This window comes from Microtus oregoni, unplaced genomic scaffold (genome assembly GCF_018167655.1).
Source record: "Microtus oregoni isolate MIOR12 unplaced genomic scaffold, Mior012 000043F_ref0000047, whole genome shotgun sequence".
In the NCBI taxonomy this organism is placed as follows: domain Eukaryota; kingdom Metazoa; phylum Chordata; class Mammalia; order Rodentia; family Cricetidae; genus Microtus; species Microtus oregoni.
In genome coordinates this window covers 11723921-11742789 of record NW_024543210.1, presented here as the reverse complement: position 1 = coordinate 11742789, position 18869 = coordinate 11723921, and the positions used below count along the sequence as shown (strand labels likewise).

The following is an 18869-nucleotide window of genomic DNA, read 5'->3' as shown; positions in this document are numbered from 1 at the left end:
ACTTGATCATAATGGATAATTTTTCTAATGTGTTCTTGGATTCGATTTGCCAGTATTTTGTTGAGGATTTTTGCATCGATATTCATGAGTGAGATTGGCCTGTAGTTCTCTTTCCTGGTTGAGTCTTTGAGTGGTTTTGGTATCAGAGTAATTGTGGCTTCATAAAAGGAGTTTGGTAATGACCCTTCTGTTTCTATATTGTGGAATACATTAAGGAGTATAGGTATTAGATCTTCTTGGAAGTTCTGGTAGAATTCCGCATTGAAACCATCTGTTCCTGGGCTTTTTTTGGTAGGGAGGTTTTTGATAACCTCTTCTAATTCTTCGCGACTAACAGGTCTATTTAGATTGTTCACCAGGTCCTGATTTAACTTTGGTATATGATATTTATCTAAAAAAGTATCCATTTCCTTTACATTTTCCAATTTTGTGGCATATAGGCTTTTGTAGTAAGATCTAATGATTCTCTGAATTTCCTCTGTGTCTGTGGTTATGTCCCCCTTTTCATTTCTGATCTTATTAATTTGCAAATTCTCTCTCTGCCGTTTGATTAGCTTGGATAGTGGTTTGTCAATCTTGTTGATTTTCTCCAGGAACCAGCTTTTTGTTTCATTGATTCTTTGGATTGTTTTCTGTGTTTCTACTTTGTTGATTTCAGCCCTCAGTTTGATTATTTCCAGTCTTCTACTCCTCCTAGGTGAGTCTGCTTCTTTTTTTTCTAGAGCTTTCAGGTGGGCTGTTAAGTCTCCAATGTGAGCTTTCTCTGTTTTCTTTAACTGGGCACTTAGTGCTATGTACTTTCCTCTTAGGACTGCTTTCATAGTGTCCCATAAGTTTGAGTATGTTGTTTCTTTATTTTCATTGAATTCCAGGAAGACTTTAATTTCTTTCTTTATTTCTTCCTTAATCCAGGTATGGTTCAATAGTTGACTGTTCAGTTTCCATGACTTTGTATGCTTTCTGGGGGTAGCATTATTGTTGAATTCTAATTTTAATCCATGGTGATCTGATAAGACACAGGTGGTTACTAATATTTTTTTGTAACTGTGGATGTTTGCTTTGTTACCGACTATGTGGTCAATTTTCGAGAAGGTTCCATGAGCTGCAGTGAAGAAGGTATATTCTTTCCTATTTGGATGGAATGTTCTATAGATGTCTGTTAAGTCCATTTGATTCATTACCTCCATTAATTCTCTTATTTCTCTGTTAGGTTTCTGTCTGATTGACCTGTCCATTGGTGAGAGAGGAGTGTTGAAGTCTCCTACTATTAGTGTGGGCGGTTTGATGGCTGCCTTGAATTTTAGCAATGTTTCTTTTATGTACGTGGGTGCTTTTATATTAGGGGCATAGATGTTCAGGATTGAGACTTCATCCTGATGAACTGTTCCTGTTATGAGTATAAAATGCCCCTCTCCATCTCTTCTGATTGATTTAAGTTTGAAGTCAACTTTGTTAGAGATTAGTATGGCCACACCTGCCTGTTTCTTAGGTCCATTTGCTTGATAGGCCTTTTCCCAGCCCTTTACTCTGAGTAGGTGCCTGTCTTTGTGGTTGAGGTGTGTTTCTTGTAAACAGCAGAATGTTGGATCCTGTTTTCTTATCCAATCTCTTAGCCTGTACCTTTTTATAGGTGAGTTGAGTCCATTGACATTAAGTGATATTAATCACCAGTGGTTGTTAACTCCGGTCATTTTTTTTTAGTCGTAGAGTTTGTGTGTTTCCCTTCTTTGTTTTGTGTTGGTGAATGGTCTCTAGATGTCTGAGTTATTGTGGTCATTGTTGGACTCCTTGGTTAGTGATTTTCCTTCAATTACTTTCTGTAAGGCTGGATTTGTGGCTACGTATTGTTTAAATTTGTTTTTATCCTGGAAAATTTTATTTTCTCCATTTATAGTGAATGAAAGCTTGGCTGGGTATAGTAATCTGGGCTTGCACCCATGGTCTCTCAGTTTCTGCAGTACATCTATCCAAGACCTTCTGGCTTTCATGGTTTCCATGGAGAAGTCAGGTGTAAGTCTGATAGGTTTACCTTTATAAGTAATTTGGCCTTTTTCCTTTGCAGCTCTTAATATTCTTTCCTTATTCTGTATGCTTTGTGTTTTGATAATTATATGGCGAGGGGATGATTTTTTTTGATCCAGCCTATTCGGTGTTCTGTATGCTTCTTGAACCTTCATAGGTATATCTTTCTTTAGGTTGGGAAAGTTTTCTTCTATAATTTTATTAAATATATTTTCTGGACCATTGAGCTGCACTTCTTCTCCTTCTTCTACTCCTATTATTCTTAGGTTTGGTCTTTTTATTGTGTCCCATATTTCCTGAATGTTTTGTGATGAGATTTTGTTGGACTTGCTGTTTTCTTTGATCAGTGTGTTTATTTTCTCTATGGTATCTTCAGAATCCGAGAGTCTTTCTTCTATCTCTTGTATTCTGCTGGTTATGCTTGTTTCTGTAGTCTGTATTCGTTTACCTAGATTTTCCATGTCCAGCCGACCCTCTGTTTGTGTTTTCTTCTTTGCCTCCATTTCAGTTTTCAGGTCTTGAACTGTTTCCATTATCTGTTTGATTGTTTTTCCTTGGTTTTCTAGGGTATCATTCACTGATTTATTCAATTCTTCAAACTTTCTGTTATATTTCTCATCCATTTCTATAAGGGCGTTTTTTACATGCTGTTTAAGGGTGTCAATCACTTTCATGAAGTCAATCTTTTCTCCTTCTTCTTGATTAAGGGGTTCTTGTCCTCCGGTTGTGAGGTCGCTTGTTTCTGGTGGCTTCATGTTGCTTTTCAGCTTGTTGGGCGAATTCTTGCCTTGACGTCGGCCCATCTCTTCTTCCAAATGCTCCCTATGGATCTTCTTTTACCGGATCAGGTCTCCTTGCCTACCAAACGCTGGCTCTCCCCAATGTTGGCTCTCCTGGCGCCGAGAGATCAGGCCTCCGTGCTGGTTGGGCAGCTCGCAAACAGAGCACCTACCCCGCTTGGTGCAGGCAGGCCACAGAAACAAAGGAACTGCTGTCTGCCCGGGAGCCCCGAGTACTCGGATCCAGCGCCCAGATAGGCTGGGCTGGGCGATGCCACACGCCAAAAGAGGGCAGTGGGCCGAAGTGGGGAGGGCTCTGGACGGAAGCTGGGTGGGCCAGGAAGAAAGAGGCAGCACCCAGGGAGTAGAGGCCCTGCAGAGAGCCCAAGAAGGACAGGGGGCCAAGGAACCCCCGAGCTCCCCGTCCCAGGCTGGCGACGTGGGCCAGAAACTCACCCCAGAAACTCACCCCAATGCTGGGTCTCCTGGCGCCGAAAGATCAGGCCTCCGTGCTGGTTGGGCAGCTCGCAAACAAAGCACCTACCCCGGTTGGTGCAGGCAGGCCACAGAAACAAAGGAACTGCTGCCCGCCCGGGAGCCCCGAGTACTCGGACACAGCCCAATAATTTTTTTTAAAATTTTTTTTTAAATACTTATTTATTTATTATGCATACAATATTCTGTCTGTGTGTACATCTGCAGGCCAGAAGAGGGCACCAGACCTCATTACAGATGGTTGTGAGCCACCATGTGGTTGCTGGTAATTGAACTCAGGACCTCTGGAAGAGCAGACACTGCTCTTAACCACTGAGCCATCTCTCCAGACCCCCTCCAATAATTTTTTTTATATAAAAAGAAAGTACAGGTTTCTTCCTGGGCCTCAGAAATTCCAAGTATCCTGCCTGGCTCTGATCCTCACGTTTGGGAAGCTGAAGCAGGAAGATCTCTGTCAATTGAAGGCCATCCTTGTCTACATAGTAAGTTCTAGGCCAGTTAGGTCTGCATAGTGAGAGCTAGTGAGATACTGTCACAAAAAAACAAAACAGCTGGGTGGTGGTGGTGCACACCTTTAATTCCAACACTGGGGATCAGGGGTGGCAGAAGCAGGTGGATCTCTGTAAGTTAGAGGTCAGCCTGGTCTACAGAGCAAGCTCCAGGACAGGCTTCAAAGCCACAGAGAAACCCTGTCTTGAAAAAAACAAAACAAAACAAAACACAAAAGAGATAGATAGATAGATAGATAGATAAAAGGAAGATGACAGATAGGTAGAAGGATGGATGGATAGATAGATAGATAAATAGATGATAGATAGGTGATTCCAGGAGCACATGAGAAAGTATGACACAGGCTTTCTCCTACCTCTTGAGGCACTAGAGATTAAACATGAAAATGTGAATGCTAGGAAATGCTCACCCAGCATTCGTTCCTTTTTCAAAAGTTGCTTTATGTGTATGGGTGTTCTGTCTGTATCTATGTCCGTGCCGTCTGCATGCAGTGCCCTTAGAGGCCAGAAGGCGGCTTCCGATCCTCTGGAACTGGAGTTACTAACAGCTGTTCTGTGGTTACTGGGAATGGAACCTGAGTCCTCTGTGAGTACAACCAGTGCTCGTAAGCTATGGTCATCTCTCCAGTCCAGCGCTAGTTCTTTTAAAACTGCTGTGAGAACAATGGCATAAGTAGAACATTTGCTCTGGTAATAAGTAGTTAGACTTTCAAGGTAAACTAGGAGAGGAATAATGTCAAATGCATTTATTTCTAGCACTTTTGAACTTGACACAGACAGCACAAGCCACCAGCAGAAGAATTATTGAGCCAGACTTTATACGAATTTAAGATTTCCTCCATCAAATACCCTGTTACTAGCATAAAAGGATATGCTATGTACTGGGACATTATGTTTGCAAAGCCACATATATCTGATAAGAGATTTTCTAGAATATGTGAAGAATGCTAATCATTCAACAGCAAAAATCAGACATTCCAACCAGTGAAAGACACAAACTGATATTTTACCAGAAACATTGTTGCAGGATATGTGATTACAATGTGAACCCAGAGATTGCATTATTTACTAGAAAAACCCGTTTCTAACTGTGGTGTGGCTCAGCCCTAGTGAACACCTTCAATCCAAGAGTCTTTTCTGCTTGAATGTTTTAAACAGGATTTAAAAACGTCGACCATAGATCAAGAGGTAAAGCAAATACTCAGTTGACAGGAAGTGAACAAGAAAAAAAACATAGAGAGTAAGAGGGAGTCCGGGGACAGATAGAGAGATGCGTAAGAAGTAGAGGGGGGCATTGAGCATTGAGTTTGAGGAGACCTGTTTGAGATGGGAGGAGAAGGGAAGGGTATTGGGATGTTGGCAGAGGAGGAAGGTCAGCTGGGTGCTTTCTCTGCCTCTTTGAACTCTAGCAGGCTCTCACCCCAGCAACTGACTTGTTTTATTTTTATATTTATTTATTTATTTATTTATTTAGGTTTTTTCGAGACAGGGATTCTCTGTAGCTTTGGAGCCTATTCTGAAACTAGCTCTTGTAGACCAGGCTGGCCTCAAACTCAGAGATCCACCTACTTCTGCCTCCCGAGTGCTGGGGTTAAAGGTGTACTCTCCCACCACCCGGCTGGCTCCTGAGTCTTATTGAAAAAAAAAATCTAATGATTAAAATTTCATTAAAAACAACATTTGGGCTTGGCGGTGGTGGCCCATGCCTTTAATCCCAGCACTCGGGAGGCAGAGGCAGGCGGATCTCTGTGAGTTCGAGACCAGCCTGGTCTACAAGAGCTAGTTCCTGGACAGGCTCCAAAACCACAGAGAAACCCTGTCTCGAAAAACCAAAAAAAAAAAAAAAAAAAAAGAATACTTATGAGAGAAACATTAAAAGGTATTATCAAGAACAGTTCCCATTCAAACTACTCGGGGGTTTTTATAGGCTGAGCACAACAGTTGGTCTTTCAAAGATACCAACAGCCCTATCTTTAAAATGGTCAACTGATAAACCTTTGTGTGCAAAACAATGGCTTTTGACATTATAAAAATTATAGGCATAAGGACAGCTGGTACAGGAACAGTTTAATGCTCAACATATTGAAAAATCAACCAGTCCTGAGAATTCTCTTATATTTGTCATCATGACAATTGGGAAAATGGAGAATGTTAACAGATTGAAGAATCATAAATAAAGTAATTCACCCAATGGGCTCTCTACAGCCTGGATTTCCCTTGCCTTCTTTATTACCTAGGGAATGGAATATTATAGTGATTGGTTTAAAAGACGGTGCTTAAACTGTACCTCTACAAGAACAGGATAGAGAATTTTTTGCCTTCACAGTGCCTCCTTACAATGACTAGTTACTTACTACTCACAACCTGTTAAAAGGGATCAACAAATCATTCTTCCACAAGGGATATTAAACAGTCCCACCTTGTGTCAATATTTTGTACAACAGACATCAAAATAATTCGCAAACCATTTCCTCAATCTAAAATCTACCCCTATGGATGATATCTTATTGGCTGATTCAGATGCAGATACCTAAAAAAATGTTAGATGAAGTAAAGAAAATTTTATTTTGCTGGGGATTACAAAAAGCTCCTGAAAAAATACAAAGAGAATATTCTATCAGTCATCTAGGAAATAAGATAAATTCACAGAAAAATTCAGCTAGGGATTACAAAAAGCTCCTGAAAAAATACAAAGAGAATATTCTATCAGTCATCTAGGAAATAAGATAAATTCACAGAAAATTCAACTACAAAAAGTACAAATCAGGGGAGAACAATTAAAAACTCTTAATCATTTTCAAAAATTGTTGGGAGATATTAACTGGCAATGGTCCATCATTGGGTTAACTACTTAAGAGCTAAGTAATTTGTTTCAAACCTTACAAGGTGATAAGGATTTAAATAGTCCAAGAATATTATGAGCTGTGGCTGAGAGGGAATTTTCTCTGGTGGAAAAGAAATTACAGGATGCACATGTGGATCTCTTGGATTCAGAGTTTGATTGCTTAACAAACAGAAAGGGGTAATAAAGACACCCAGAGATACATTATGCAGTGCTTTACTAACTTTAAAATTTTAAAACGCTAATGAGAAAGGGACAGCAGCTGCGGAAAGACACTGGATGGTAGAAAGAACTGCTGAATTAAATCAGCCTGTATATTTTAAAGACGTGTTGACCTCAGAATGGAAACTGGGATATGTGAACAGGTTTTACTTTCGTTTCCACAGGAGAAGAAATGCTGTGGATACCATCAAGATTCATAAAGATTATATTCAAAAAGGAGAGACCTCCTGAATAGGAGAGATGATAATTCATCATACAGCTTGGTCATTCAATCCAGACTAACTTATTTTTTTAAGGATTTATTTATTATGTATACGGTGTTCTGCCTGTGTGTGTACCTGCAGGCCAGAAGAGGGCACCAAATCTCATTACAGTTGGTTGTGAGCCAGCAATTTGCTGGAAATTGAACTTGGGACCTCTGGAAGAACAACCAATGTTCTTAAACTCTGAGCTATCTCTCCAGTCCCCCAGACTAATTTATAAAGATTAACAAAAGCCTTTCATTTGATTAGGTATAAAAAAAGAATTTCGAGTGATAATTTACCAGCGGTATACTTGCCTTACTGGCATGAAAGGAAAAATGAGTTTTCTTAAACCACAGGTCTTAATTCCACATTTAAATGTTAGAATGTAGACTGCAGAACCTTATACTTAGTCTTAAAGGCGCCCCTTACAATGTATCTTTCAGCCATTTTAGATTCTTGTGTTGAGAGTTCTCTGTTTAGGTCCATATTCTTTTTTTTTATTGGATTATTTGTTTTTTTTGATGACCAAATCTTTTAGTTTTTTTGTATATTTTGGAGGTCAGACCTCTGTCTGATGTGGGGTTGGTGAAGATCTTTTCCCATTCTGTAGGCTGTCATTTTGTCCTGTTGACCATGTCCTTTGCTTTACAGAAGCTTTTCAGTTTCAGGAGGTCCTATTTAGTAATTGTTTCTCTCAGTGTTTGTGCTGCTGGGGTTATATTTAGGAAGTGGTTCCCTGTGCCAATTCATTCAAGTGTACTTCCCACTTTCTCTTTTATAAGATTCAGTGTGGCTGGCTTTATGTTGAGGTTTTCTACGCATTTGGACTTGAGTTTTGTGCATGGTGATAGATATGGGTCTATTTTCATTCTTCTGCACGTTGATATCCAGTTATGTCAGCACCACTTGTTAAATATGCTTTCTTTTTTCCATTTGATATGTTTTGCTTCCTTGTCAAAAGATAGGTGTTTGAAGATGTGTGGATTGATATCTGGGTCTTCTGTTTGGTTCCATTGGTCCTCCTGTCTGTTCTTATGCCAGTACCAGGCTGTTTTCTGTACTGTAGCTCAGTAGTAGAGTTTGAAGTCAGGGATTGTGATGCCTCCAGAAGTTCTCTTATTATTCAGGATTGTTTTTTCTATCCTGGGTGTTTTGCTTTTCCATATAAGTTAAGTACTGTTCTTTCAAGGTCTTTGAAGAATTTTGTTGGGATTCTAGGAATTGGAACCTTATCTTAAGTGAAACAAAGCACAAGATGGGTTGAATGCATAGGAATAGAAGGACAGAGAGGAAGGCTGAGGCCATATGTGGTTAATATCACAGTGAATTTATGGGGTCCTTACCTGCTGTAGTAGTGGAATACCCAGATTAACATTCCTGCAGTCCCAGAAAAGGGTATTATAAATTACTATTAAAAAATGGTCACAAGTCTTTCAGGGTGTACAAGATCACAAAGCAACTAGCAAACCTTCAGTGGTACCAACAACCTAACCTTTAAAATGGCTAACTGAGGAACCAAGATGGGTTAAACAATGACCTTTAACAGAAGAGAAACTGCTGGTTTCAGAACAACTGGAATAGGAGCAACTAGATGCTCACCATATTGAATAATCAATTAGCCCTCGGAATTTCCCTGTATTTGTTGTTAAAAAGAAATCTGAAAAAAATGGAGAATGTTGACAGATCTAAGAGCTGTAATTGAATTTAATTGCCCATAGGGTAATTCAACCTATGAGCCTTTGCTTCCCTACTACCTAGAGGATGGGCCTCTTATAGTTATTGATTTAAAATGCTGTTTTATTCACTATACCTTTACAAGAAAAGAACAGAGAAAAATTTGACTTCATAGTTCCCACTTATAAAAATTCTCAGCCTACTAGGAGATATCAATGGACCATCCTCCCACAGGGAATGCTCAATAGCCCCACCTTGTGCCAATATATTGTAAGTCAGCCATTGGAAATATGTAAACAATTTCCTAAATTTATAGTTTACCATTACATGGATGACATTTTGCTGTCTGATTCAAACACAGATACTTTAGAATGAATGTTTGAAGAAGTAAAGAAAGTTTTGCCTAAATGGGAATTACAAATTGCCCCTAAAAAATACAAAGGGAGATTTCGACAATTACCTAGGTTATAAAATAGGTTTACAGAAAATTAGAACACAAAAGACACAAGTTAAGAGTGATCAATTGCGAACTCTTAATGATTTCAAAGATTTTTAGGAGATATTTTCAGTCTACAACCTGCTGTTGGGATAACACATGATCTAATAATTCATATAAACAAATATAAACAAATGTTTATATTCATATAAACAAACATAATAAACAAAACCTTAGATGGTGACAAAGACTTAAATAGCCCTAGGGAATTAATAGCTAAAGCTGAGAAAGAATTTGTGGTTGAAGAGAAATTACAGGAGGCACATGTGGCTCAGGTGAATCCAAATCTTAATTGCATTCTAGTCATATTGCCTCCCAGAATTTCCCCTATAGGAATTTTAATGCAGAGGGATGATATTATCTCAGAATATATCTTTTTCCCACATAAACCAAGTATAAAATTAAGATCTTATGTGGAAAAGATCTCTTAATTATAAAAGGAAAATTGAGACTGCATCAACTAGCAGAAATCGATCCAGCAGAGATTTTAGTGTCTTTTACTACTGATGAAATTTAATTTTGTTTATTTTCACTTGTTTTTCTGAGATATATCTCACTGTGTAACCAAGACTGGTGTCTAACTTATGGTAAGCCTACTAACTCAGGCTTGCAAGCACTGAGATGACAGGTAAGACCCACCATATCTGTCACATCATTAGGAATTTAAAAAAATATTATTTATGTATACAGTGTTCTGTCTGCATGTATACCTGCAGGACAGAAGAGGGCACCAGATTGGATGGTTATGAGCCCCCATGTGGTTGCTGGGAATTGAACTCAGGACCTCTGAAAGAACAGCCCGTGATCTTAACTGCTGAGCCATCTCTACAGCCCCATTAATGAAATTTAAAAAAATTATGGGAAGATTATGAACCCTGGCAAATTGCTTGTGCTAATTTTAAGGAGAGATTAATAGCAGTTATCCCAATAGCAGTAGAATTAACCTTATAAAGAGAACTGCTTGGATCCTTCCCCACATTGCATGCAACACACCAATAACTGGAACCTGAACATTCTATACTGATGCAAATAAATCAGAAAAGGCAGGTTACATATCAGAAGATTTAAGTAAGGTGGAACAAAGACCTTATAATTCTGTCAAAAAGTCAGAATTATATGCTATTCTCATGGTACTAAGGGATTTTAAAGAATCTTTCAATATAGTCACTGATTCACAATATGCAGAATGAATTGTCTTTCATATTGAAACTGCTGAATTTATAACTGATGATACAGAATTGTCTTAATTACTCATTCAGGTTTGAGATATAATCAGGAATAGGCTTTGTCCCATACACATAACAAACATCCAATCCTATACGGGTCTGCCAGGACCTCTAGCACAAGGTAATGCTGAAGTTGATAGATTATTGATTGGAAATGTGGTGAAGGAAAAATCATGTCAATAGCAAAGGTTTAAAGAATGAATTTTTTATTACATGGCAACAAGCTAAGGAGATTATAAAGAGATGTCCTAATTGTTTTTTCTATAACTAAACACTGCTACTTGCAGGGAGTAACCCAAAGGGTACTCAAAGGAATGAAATCTGGCAGATGGATCTTTACGGAATTTGGAAAATTAAAGTATGTACACCACAACATTGACACTTATTCAGGGTTTCAGTGGGCAACTGCTTTGAGTTCAGAAAAGGCTGATTCAGTAATCATACATTTTTTTAGAAGTTATGGCCATTATGGGTATACCTGCACAAATAAAGACAAATAATGGTCCAGCATATATCTCTAAGAAAATGAAAGAGTTTTTTTTTTTTGCTTATTATAATATAAAGTATATTATAGGTATACCAAGCAATCCTATAGATCAGGCAGTTATAGAAAGGTAAAATTGAACTGTAAAGGATATGCTAAACAAACAGAAAGGGATGGAATATACCCCCAGAAATAGATTGCATAATGCTTTATTAGCCTTGAATTTTCTTAACGCTAATGAGAAAGGAACAGCAGCAGCGGAGAGACATTGCATAATAGAAAAAACTTCTGAATTTAATCAGCTGGTGTATTTCAATGATGTGTTGATCTCACAATGGAAACCAGGAGATGTGCTACATTGGGGATGGGGTTTTGTTCTTGTTTCTTCAGGAGAAGAAAAGCTATGAATACCTTCAAAATTAATAAATATTTGGTTTGAAAAAGGGAAACCTCTTGAGACAGAGAAATGACAACTCATCCACAGAGGTGACAATCACACAGGTGGTAAGGAAATCTCATAAGGGTTGGGGCAGGGTTCTGTTCTTGTCTTTGCAGGAAAACACTCATCTTCAAAATGTCAAGAATCTTGGACATTTAGAGGCCTAAAGAAAAAAGTTATCTATCCAGAAAGATCACAAAGCAATTAGAAATCTGACTCATGGTACCATATCCTCTACAGGGTAAAATTTTATTACCTGAACATTATAAAAAGTTAATAGTGAGGCCCCAACAGGCATATTTCTAGTTCTATTGGCCACTCAGTCTAGTAAATCTATGAGCTCCAGGTTAATTGAGAGACCTTGCCTGGAAAAATATTTACCACCTTCTAGTGCAAGAAACAACCTATGAGAAAAGAAGAGTCACCAGTATCTGGGAAATGAGTTGTTACTAGTGGACATTCTTTGCTGTGTTCTGCACTTTTTTTTTTCAGATTTAGACTAACTTCTTTCAAGGTCATCAGAAAAGACAAGAGTATTTCTTACACAGGCTTTCCCAGGAATACATTAAACTGTGACCAGTTTACTTCTGTGGGAGGTATACAAAACAGATTTGATATGACTGTGTGAACCCTCTTTTGAAGTAAATGATGAATATAAAATGGGATTAAGTAGCATAGTTACAGCATTACTTGCCAGCTTTACATCTATTTATGAGTGTTTGATACTGGGAAAGCCATTAAGATTCATTCTGGGAGGCCGGGCGGTGGTGGCGCACGCCTTTAATCCCAGCACTCGGGAGGCAGAGGCAGGCAGATCTCTGTGAGTTCGAGACCAGCCTGGTCTACAGAGCTAGTTCCAGGACAGGCTCCAAAACCACAGAGAAACCCTGTCTCGAAAAACCAAAAAAAAAAAAAAATTCATTCTGGGTACCTTTAGTGAGTCTGTGCACCCAACAATGAACATCCACACAGCAATGAATGTGGGAGGAAATTGGTATATTCTATGCAGACACAGCTCTTTCTAATCTTTGCACTGTGTGTGTTTAATTATTTATCTTGCAATAAGTTCATTTGTCAGTCTTTGCATTTAAGTCCTATTTTTTCAAGATGGGTATGAAGCTTTCAAGATGGGTATGACAGGTTGCCTTAAGTTTCAATATATAGAGACAGAGTGACATTTTGGCTTTTATGTTTTTACTTGAGTGCTCAAATAAGCATCTGGGCACCCTAAAATGGATATTGTATTAAAGATGATAGATTTGGAAAACTACTACTGATCATAGGTTTTCAATGAAAATCTTGATACCCTTGAGGGAGGCAGTTAGTTAGAAATTCCAACTGCCTATCCTTTAGATTTTTCTTAGCAGGCTTCTGTACTTAGTAGCAGCTGATTGGCTGTTACCAAAATTAAGTGGGCTGTTAAGGCAGTCAACTGTAAAACTCAGCTAAGGCAGTCAACTAACTGTGAAACCTCAGTTCTTGATAGCTGGGTCTTTAATCTGTACAGAGAAACAAGACTAAAATGTAAACAACAACAACAACAGATCGAAAGAAAGGACAAGAGACAAATACAATTAAAGGTAATTATAGTAATGAATATTAAAATAAGCTTCCTACTATAATATTAATGGATGTAATCACTTTTCTATAACAGTGGAATAGCTACATGTGAGTCAGGTGGGGAAGAGATGGGCTTCTTCTTTGGTTTACAATGTTTGTTGCCACAGAAGAAAAACACCCAAATACATTGTCTTAGACAGTTACATAAATTCAGTTCTTAATACTACATCTTCGGTCTATAGTGTAGACACCACACAGCAGAAACATGAGTAAAATATAAAAAGAAAAGGTAACCAGGGAGGAATTAGAGGTAATTATAATAATGAATATTAAAACAAGCTCTCTGCTAAACTATTAATTTGATGTAATCACTTTTCTATGGCGATGGAATAGCTACAAATAAACTGAGTGGGGAGGAAGCAGGGTTCTTCTTTGATACAATTTGCAGTGTTTGGTCCCAGAGAAGAGGAAAACTCAAACTGTGTGGTTTGTCATAGACAGTTCTATAAAACCCATAATAATCAAAGGCATGGCTAACTAGAGCTGTTCAACTGTTGTCAGTTTAACTGTTAAATGAGTTGGAAAAAAGTAAAAAACATTGCCATTTACCGTTATGTAGCTTCCAAGTTTGAATCTAACCAGTGAAAAAGATAGCGTAATTGTCTGATAAGATGAAACATATGAATTTTATAAACTGAAATTTATGTAACAGAAGAAAGAGGTTGTAAAGTTAATCAAATACTTCTCTGTAAAGAAGCTGCCAGATATAGTAAGTACAGACAGTGTAGAATAGCTGCAGTACTAATCTTACAGAATAAAAAGTGAACTTAGAGAAACAACTTACTGGAAAAAAATTCAATTGTTCAAGATTAACTCAAGCTAAAATCTCTCTAGAATATGAAGTGCCTGTTGCAAAAAGGGAATATCAGCGTAGGGAAAATTTTTATATTGAAGGAAAAATGAGTTAAAAATATGTGTCACCCAGTTTAGTGATAGGTCAAATGCAATCATTTCTGATATACTTGATTTTTTTTTACTTTATGGCATCTTTGTGTGTTGACTAAATATGTTTGAAGATCTTGGTCCTAAGCTCATCTGTCACTAGGTAGTAATGACCTTGAAACATGCTACTATTAGTTATTGTTTTATTAGTGATAAAATGCCACTACCAAAACAACTAACTTATAGAAGAACAAGTGTATTTGGGCTTCTGGTTCCAGAGGATTAGACTCTATGATGGCAGAGCAAAGGCATGGGGCAAGAGTAGGAAGCTGAGGGCTCACATCTTGAACTGCAAGTATAAAAGATAAAAGAGATTGAACTCTCAAAGCCTGTCTTGAGTGACATACTTCCTCCAACAAGGTGACACCTCCTAAACCTCCTAAACAGTGCCATCAATTGAGGACCAAGCGTTCAAGTGTCTGAGACTATAAGGGACAAATTATTCAAACCACCACAAACCCTGAAGTGCATTCTGTCACTATACTAAGAGAATAAGCAGTAAGACTGAATCCTGAAATAAGGAGTATGCAGTCAGTAGCAGAGCCATGGGGAACCTGAGGTGTATCTCCCTTGAATCAACTCTCTCAGTCTCTTTCCTCCCTGAGTGTTTAAAGTTTTTCACAGTAAGTTCTTAGTTCATCTGTCAAAGATCAACCATAGCCTAATCAAATAAAATTAAATTCACAATTTTATGCCTACTTAATAAAAGGAATTAGAGCAATATTGAGGATAACAATAATGTAGGTAAATCAAATTGGAGACCTAGTGTATAATGCATTTCTATTAAACTAATGAGAAAAGCTTATGGGTTCTAATGGTGTTATATCATTTAATTTGAATGTTTAGGTAAATAATACAAAATCTGGATATCAAGCACTATGCTATGGCTTTATCAGGCTATTTGCTTTCCTTTCCTTTGTGACAACTTGTTTTTTAAGGTGACTGAAAATGTGAGCTTGTTTTTTATTGAAAAAATGTTTTCATACAATTTATTATGATCACAGTTTTCCCTCCCCCAATTCCTCCTTAATCTTTCTCATTTCCCACTCAGTTCCATTCCTTTTCAGCCTCTCTCCCTTTAGGAAACATACGAGTAAATGAAAGAGAAAAAATAAGAGAAACACACATACATAAAACCATAAAACCCTCTAAGTGGAAACCATAGCATATAAGCAAAACACCAGTATGACAAGAATATAAAGATGCCTAAACAAAGCAGTGTGAGACAAAAAGTCCACAAAAATGCCATTGAGTTCATTTTGCGTTGGCCATCTACTACTAAGCATGGGACCCACCCTTAAGTATTCTTAATATACCCAGTGAGACTCAATTGAAGGACACTAGTTTTGCCTTTGTAAGCTGATGTCAATGGGGGAAAGCTGTTTAGTTAGGGATGGAGCCCATGTCCACTCTCCTCCTCAATGCCAGGATCCCATCTGGCTTTAACCTGCCCAGACCCTGTGCATGCCCCCATCATCTCTGTGAGTTCAATGGGGATCCGTCCTGTGTGTCTGGACTCTGTTTACTTGGAGTCATCCATCTGCTCTAGCTCTTAAAATCTTTCCACCTCCTCGTTTACCCTGCGGGCAGTGGTGTGATGAGACACCCCGTTTAGGACTGAATATTCCAAATCTCTCATTCTCACATTGTCCAGTTGTGGGTCTCTGTGTTAGTTCCCATCTATTGAAGAGGAAGCTTCTCTGATGATGACTGTGTGAGGCACTGGCCTATGGGTACAACAGAATGTTGCTAGGAGTTGTTTCATTGCTATGATCCTTTAGCAGAACAACATTATTTGGTTTTACCCTTGGCCCATGCTCTATCCAGTCTCAGGTTCATGGCAAGCTGAGCAGTGTTAGGGTTCCACCTCATGAAGCAGGCTTTAAATTCAATCAGAAAGTGATCCTGCAGGCAGATCATCTTTATAGATCACAGGTTTGTAGCTGGGGTGGTGGTTACCTTTCTCCTCTGGTAGCTTAACAAAGTACCTTTCAGTACCATGAACTTTAGTTAGTAGGGTGGAGTCTAGTCACGCACCAGCTCAACTTCTCTGTATTCACTGAGATATGGAATGTTGTCTTCAACAATAGGGCCTGGCCAGTAGTTTGTGGAGAACAAATAACACACGAGTTTCTAAAATCTTCCATAGGCTGTGTGGTTGTTTTTGCATTTGGAGGCAGAGGCAGGTTGATCTCTGTGGATTGAAGAACAGACTGGCATTCATACAGGTCAGCAGAGTTTGACACTTTCTCTAAAAATAACCAAATAAATGAAATATAGACGTCCCTGATAACATAAAATGGTAAATTTAGAATCCAATGGATATTTGAACATTCTATCATTAAATATTCTTAAAGCAAAGAAAGTTTTGAGGGAGGGAAACACTAAGCAACTATCAGGAGCTTCCCAGACTCTGAATTTCAGTCTGCTTAAGGTTGTCAGGTTAGTCTTGTACCCATTCTCTTGGGTGCTGGCAAAAGACATGGGATTCCTAGGTTAGAGACAAAAGACACCATTGCTCACAGAGAAAAGCGTAGCCAGAATGTCAACATGAAGCTCTTTCTAAGTCCTTCACTTCCAAAGTCCAACGGCATTTCCTAGGGTTCCATAAGAAAGTATCACATACCAAGAAGATTAAACAGATTTTTTTTTTTTTACAGTTCTGGAGGCCAGAAGCCTGAGGTCAAAGTGTTACCATGAATGATTTCCTTCCCTTCCTTCCTTCCTTCCTTCCTTCCTTCCTTCCTCCCTCCCTCCCTCCCTCCCTTCCTTCCCTCCTTTTTATCTTTCTTTCCTTCTGCTTTCTTTTGGTCTTTGGAGCCTGTCCTGGAATTCACTCTGTATACCAGACTAGCCTTGAGTTTCCAGAGTTCCTCCTGTCTCTGCCTCCCTAGCACTGGGATTAAAGGTGTGAACCATCACCACTCAGCCCGTGGTTCAGTTCATTTCTTCTGAGGAAGGTGAGAGAATGATGTGGTCTGGTCTTTTCCATAAGTTTCTAGATGATTATCTTGTCCCTGTCTTTGCTTCATCTTCTCTTTTAGGTCCAAGTTTACTTTGCTAGGACACTAGACATTTTCAGTTCGAGCATCTTTTCAATGACCTCGTCCTCCGAATAGGATCACATTCTAGGGGTAAGGACTTCAATATGTGAATTTTGTTATAAATGACTCTGTATAAGAGATACTTCACAGATCATGAGATGTATCGCAGGGGGAGAACACTGACCTTAGGAGAGTCACCATGGAAACTGGCCTGCTATTGCAGCTCCCTCGTGTCTGTTGGCTGCAAATACAACCCGAGAAAAGCCTAGATAAAGAGAACCAGAGACTTGCATCCTTACTATACCCAGCAAGAACATGCAAGAAAGCTTGGTACCATGTGGACTCTTTCAAAACCTAGGTAGTCAGAATATTGTCAAGATAGTAAAAAAAAAAAAAAAAGATTGTCAGTTTTCTCATTCTTAGAGTGTTTATTAATCCAGGTTCTTGATCTTATAGTTGATCTAGGATCATTAATCTCACTTCACCCACTGTTATCGATATTGAAGGAAGTCCCAAGCCCCAGACTCTCTGTCTCTCTCAATGTCCATACTTTTACATATTTGAACTACACAGTAGGAGATAAATTTAGAACTTAGTCATGTTGTGCGTCTGTTCCAGGGTTTTGTTGGTGGCCAGTTGTGATGTGGGTGCTGGGGATCAGACCCAGGGAGTGTGTTGCTAGGCAGGCTCTCCACCTCCAGCTTCATCGTCTGCTTCCGTCACAGTATAGAAAGTATTTGTAACTTGAAGAGATGTTTTCTTCACCTCTGTGTAGTTGTTTTTATGTCTAAAAACTCAAAATAATATTTTCAGAGTAACTGAATAGAAATTATTTATTTCAACAGATGGAATCACGACTTATATATGTTCTGATTCTACTTTTGAATGTGTTTGAATTTTCATCAGCAGTGATATATAATCAACGTAAGTATCAGACTGATTCCTTTCAAGGAGTTCTTATTCTTATCCTTTCCTGATTTGCAGTTCAAATATTGTCCATTTAATATTTTTGTCAGTATTTTCCCATCGTTTTCATGTGTTATCTATTTACTCTGGCCCAGGTGTCTAGTAATGTCATTGTGAATCCATTGTTATCAAGTTGTATATGCAAAGTTTTTAAAACAATACTTTGTCACTTTCAAGTCATAGAATGTTTACCATTAAAAGCAGATTATACATGGCAAATATTTTATTATTTGAACAGATATAAAATCTTTTCCTTGATGCATGAATTCTCGGGCTACCAAATTGAAAGTAGAATTTCCTGAACAAATACAAAGATAGAATTAGTTCACAAAACTTTAATAATAGAAAAAATTTGTTAAGGAAACATCCATTTCCATAGTGCACACATTTTTGAGATCTTCCTGCATCCTAGAATGCATGATAAAATACAGTGGTGTTTAATAAATGGATATATAGAAGAATTCAGATATTCTATTCCCAAATGTGTTGCAGAATGTGATGAGCTACAAATTGTCCCAGTGTTTAGTTGGAACATTGTAGTAGGGATTTCTGACTTATATGTGGCTAGGAGCCAATATTGGAGAGTCACCGGAGAGAAGTCAGAGAAAAGAGAGATTGTATCTGGCCGTGGAAAAGCAGGTTTTTAAGGCCGGCATTGTATAGAAGAGAACAGTCTGTCTAGGTCCTTAAAGTGGGTTAAATTTGTATATGCACGTATGAGAAAGTGTGTGCTTCAAAGGCAGCATCAGACACACAGTAAACAATAGTTTGGAGGTAGTAAACTGCAGACTATGTGAGGGACGTAGTGCATAGTTCAGTCTGACATGAAAGAAGGAATACAATTAAATTATTCTGAAATACTGG

The 18869-nt window shown here is 38.3% G+C and overlaps 1 protein-coding gene across 1 annotated transcript in view; it reads left to right on the top strand.

The window, feature by feature from the left end:
- The window catches only part of Catsperb (cation channel sperm associated auxiliary subunit beta), a 228535-nt gene that overhangs the window by 14793 nt on the left and 194873 nt on the right, over positions 1–18869 (top strand). The window contains 2 exon segments of the mRNA XM_041633087.1: positions 17040–17129; positions 17885–17963. Coding sequence (XP_041489021.1) covers positions 17885–17963 — 79 coding nt within the window. The 5' untranslated portion in view covers positions 17040–17129.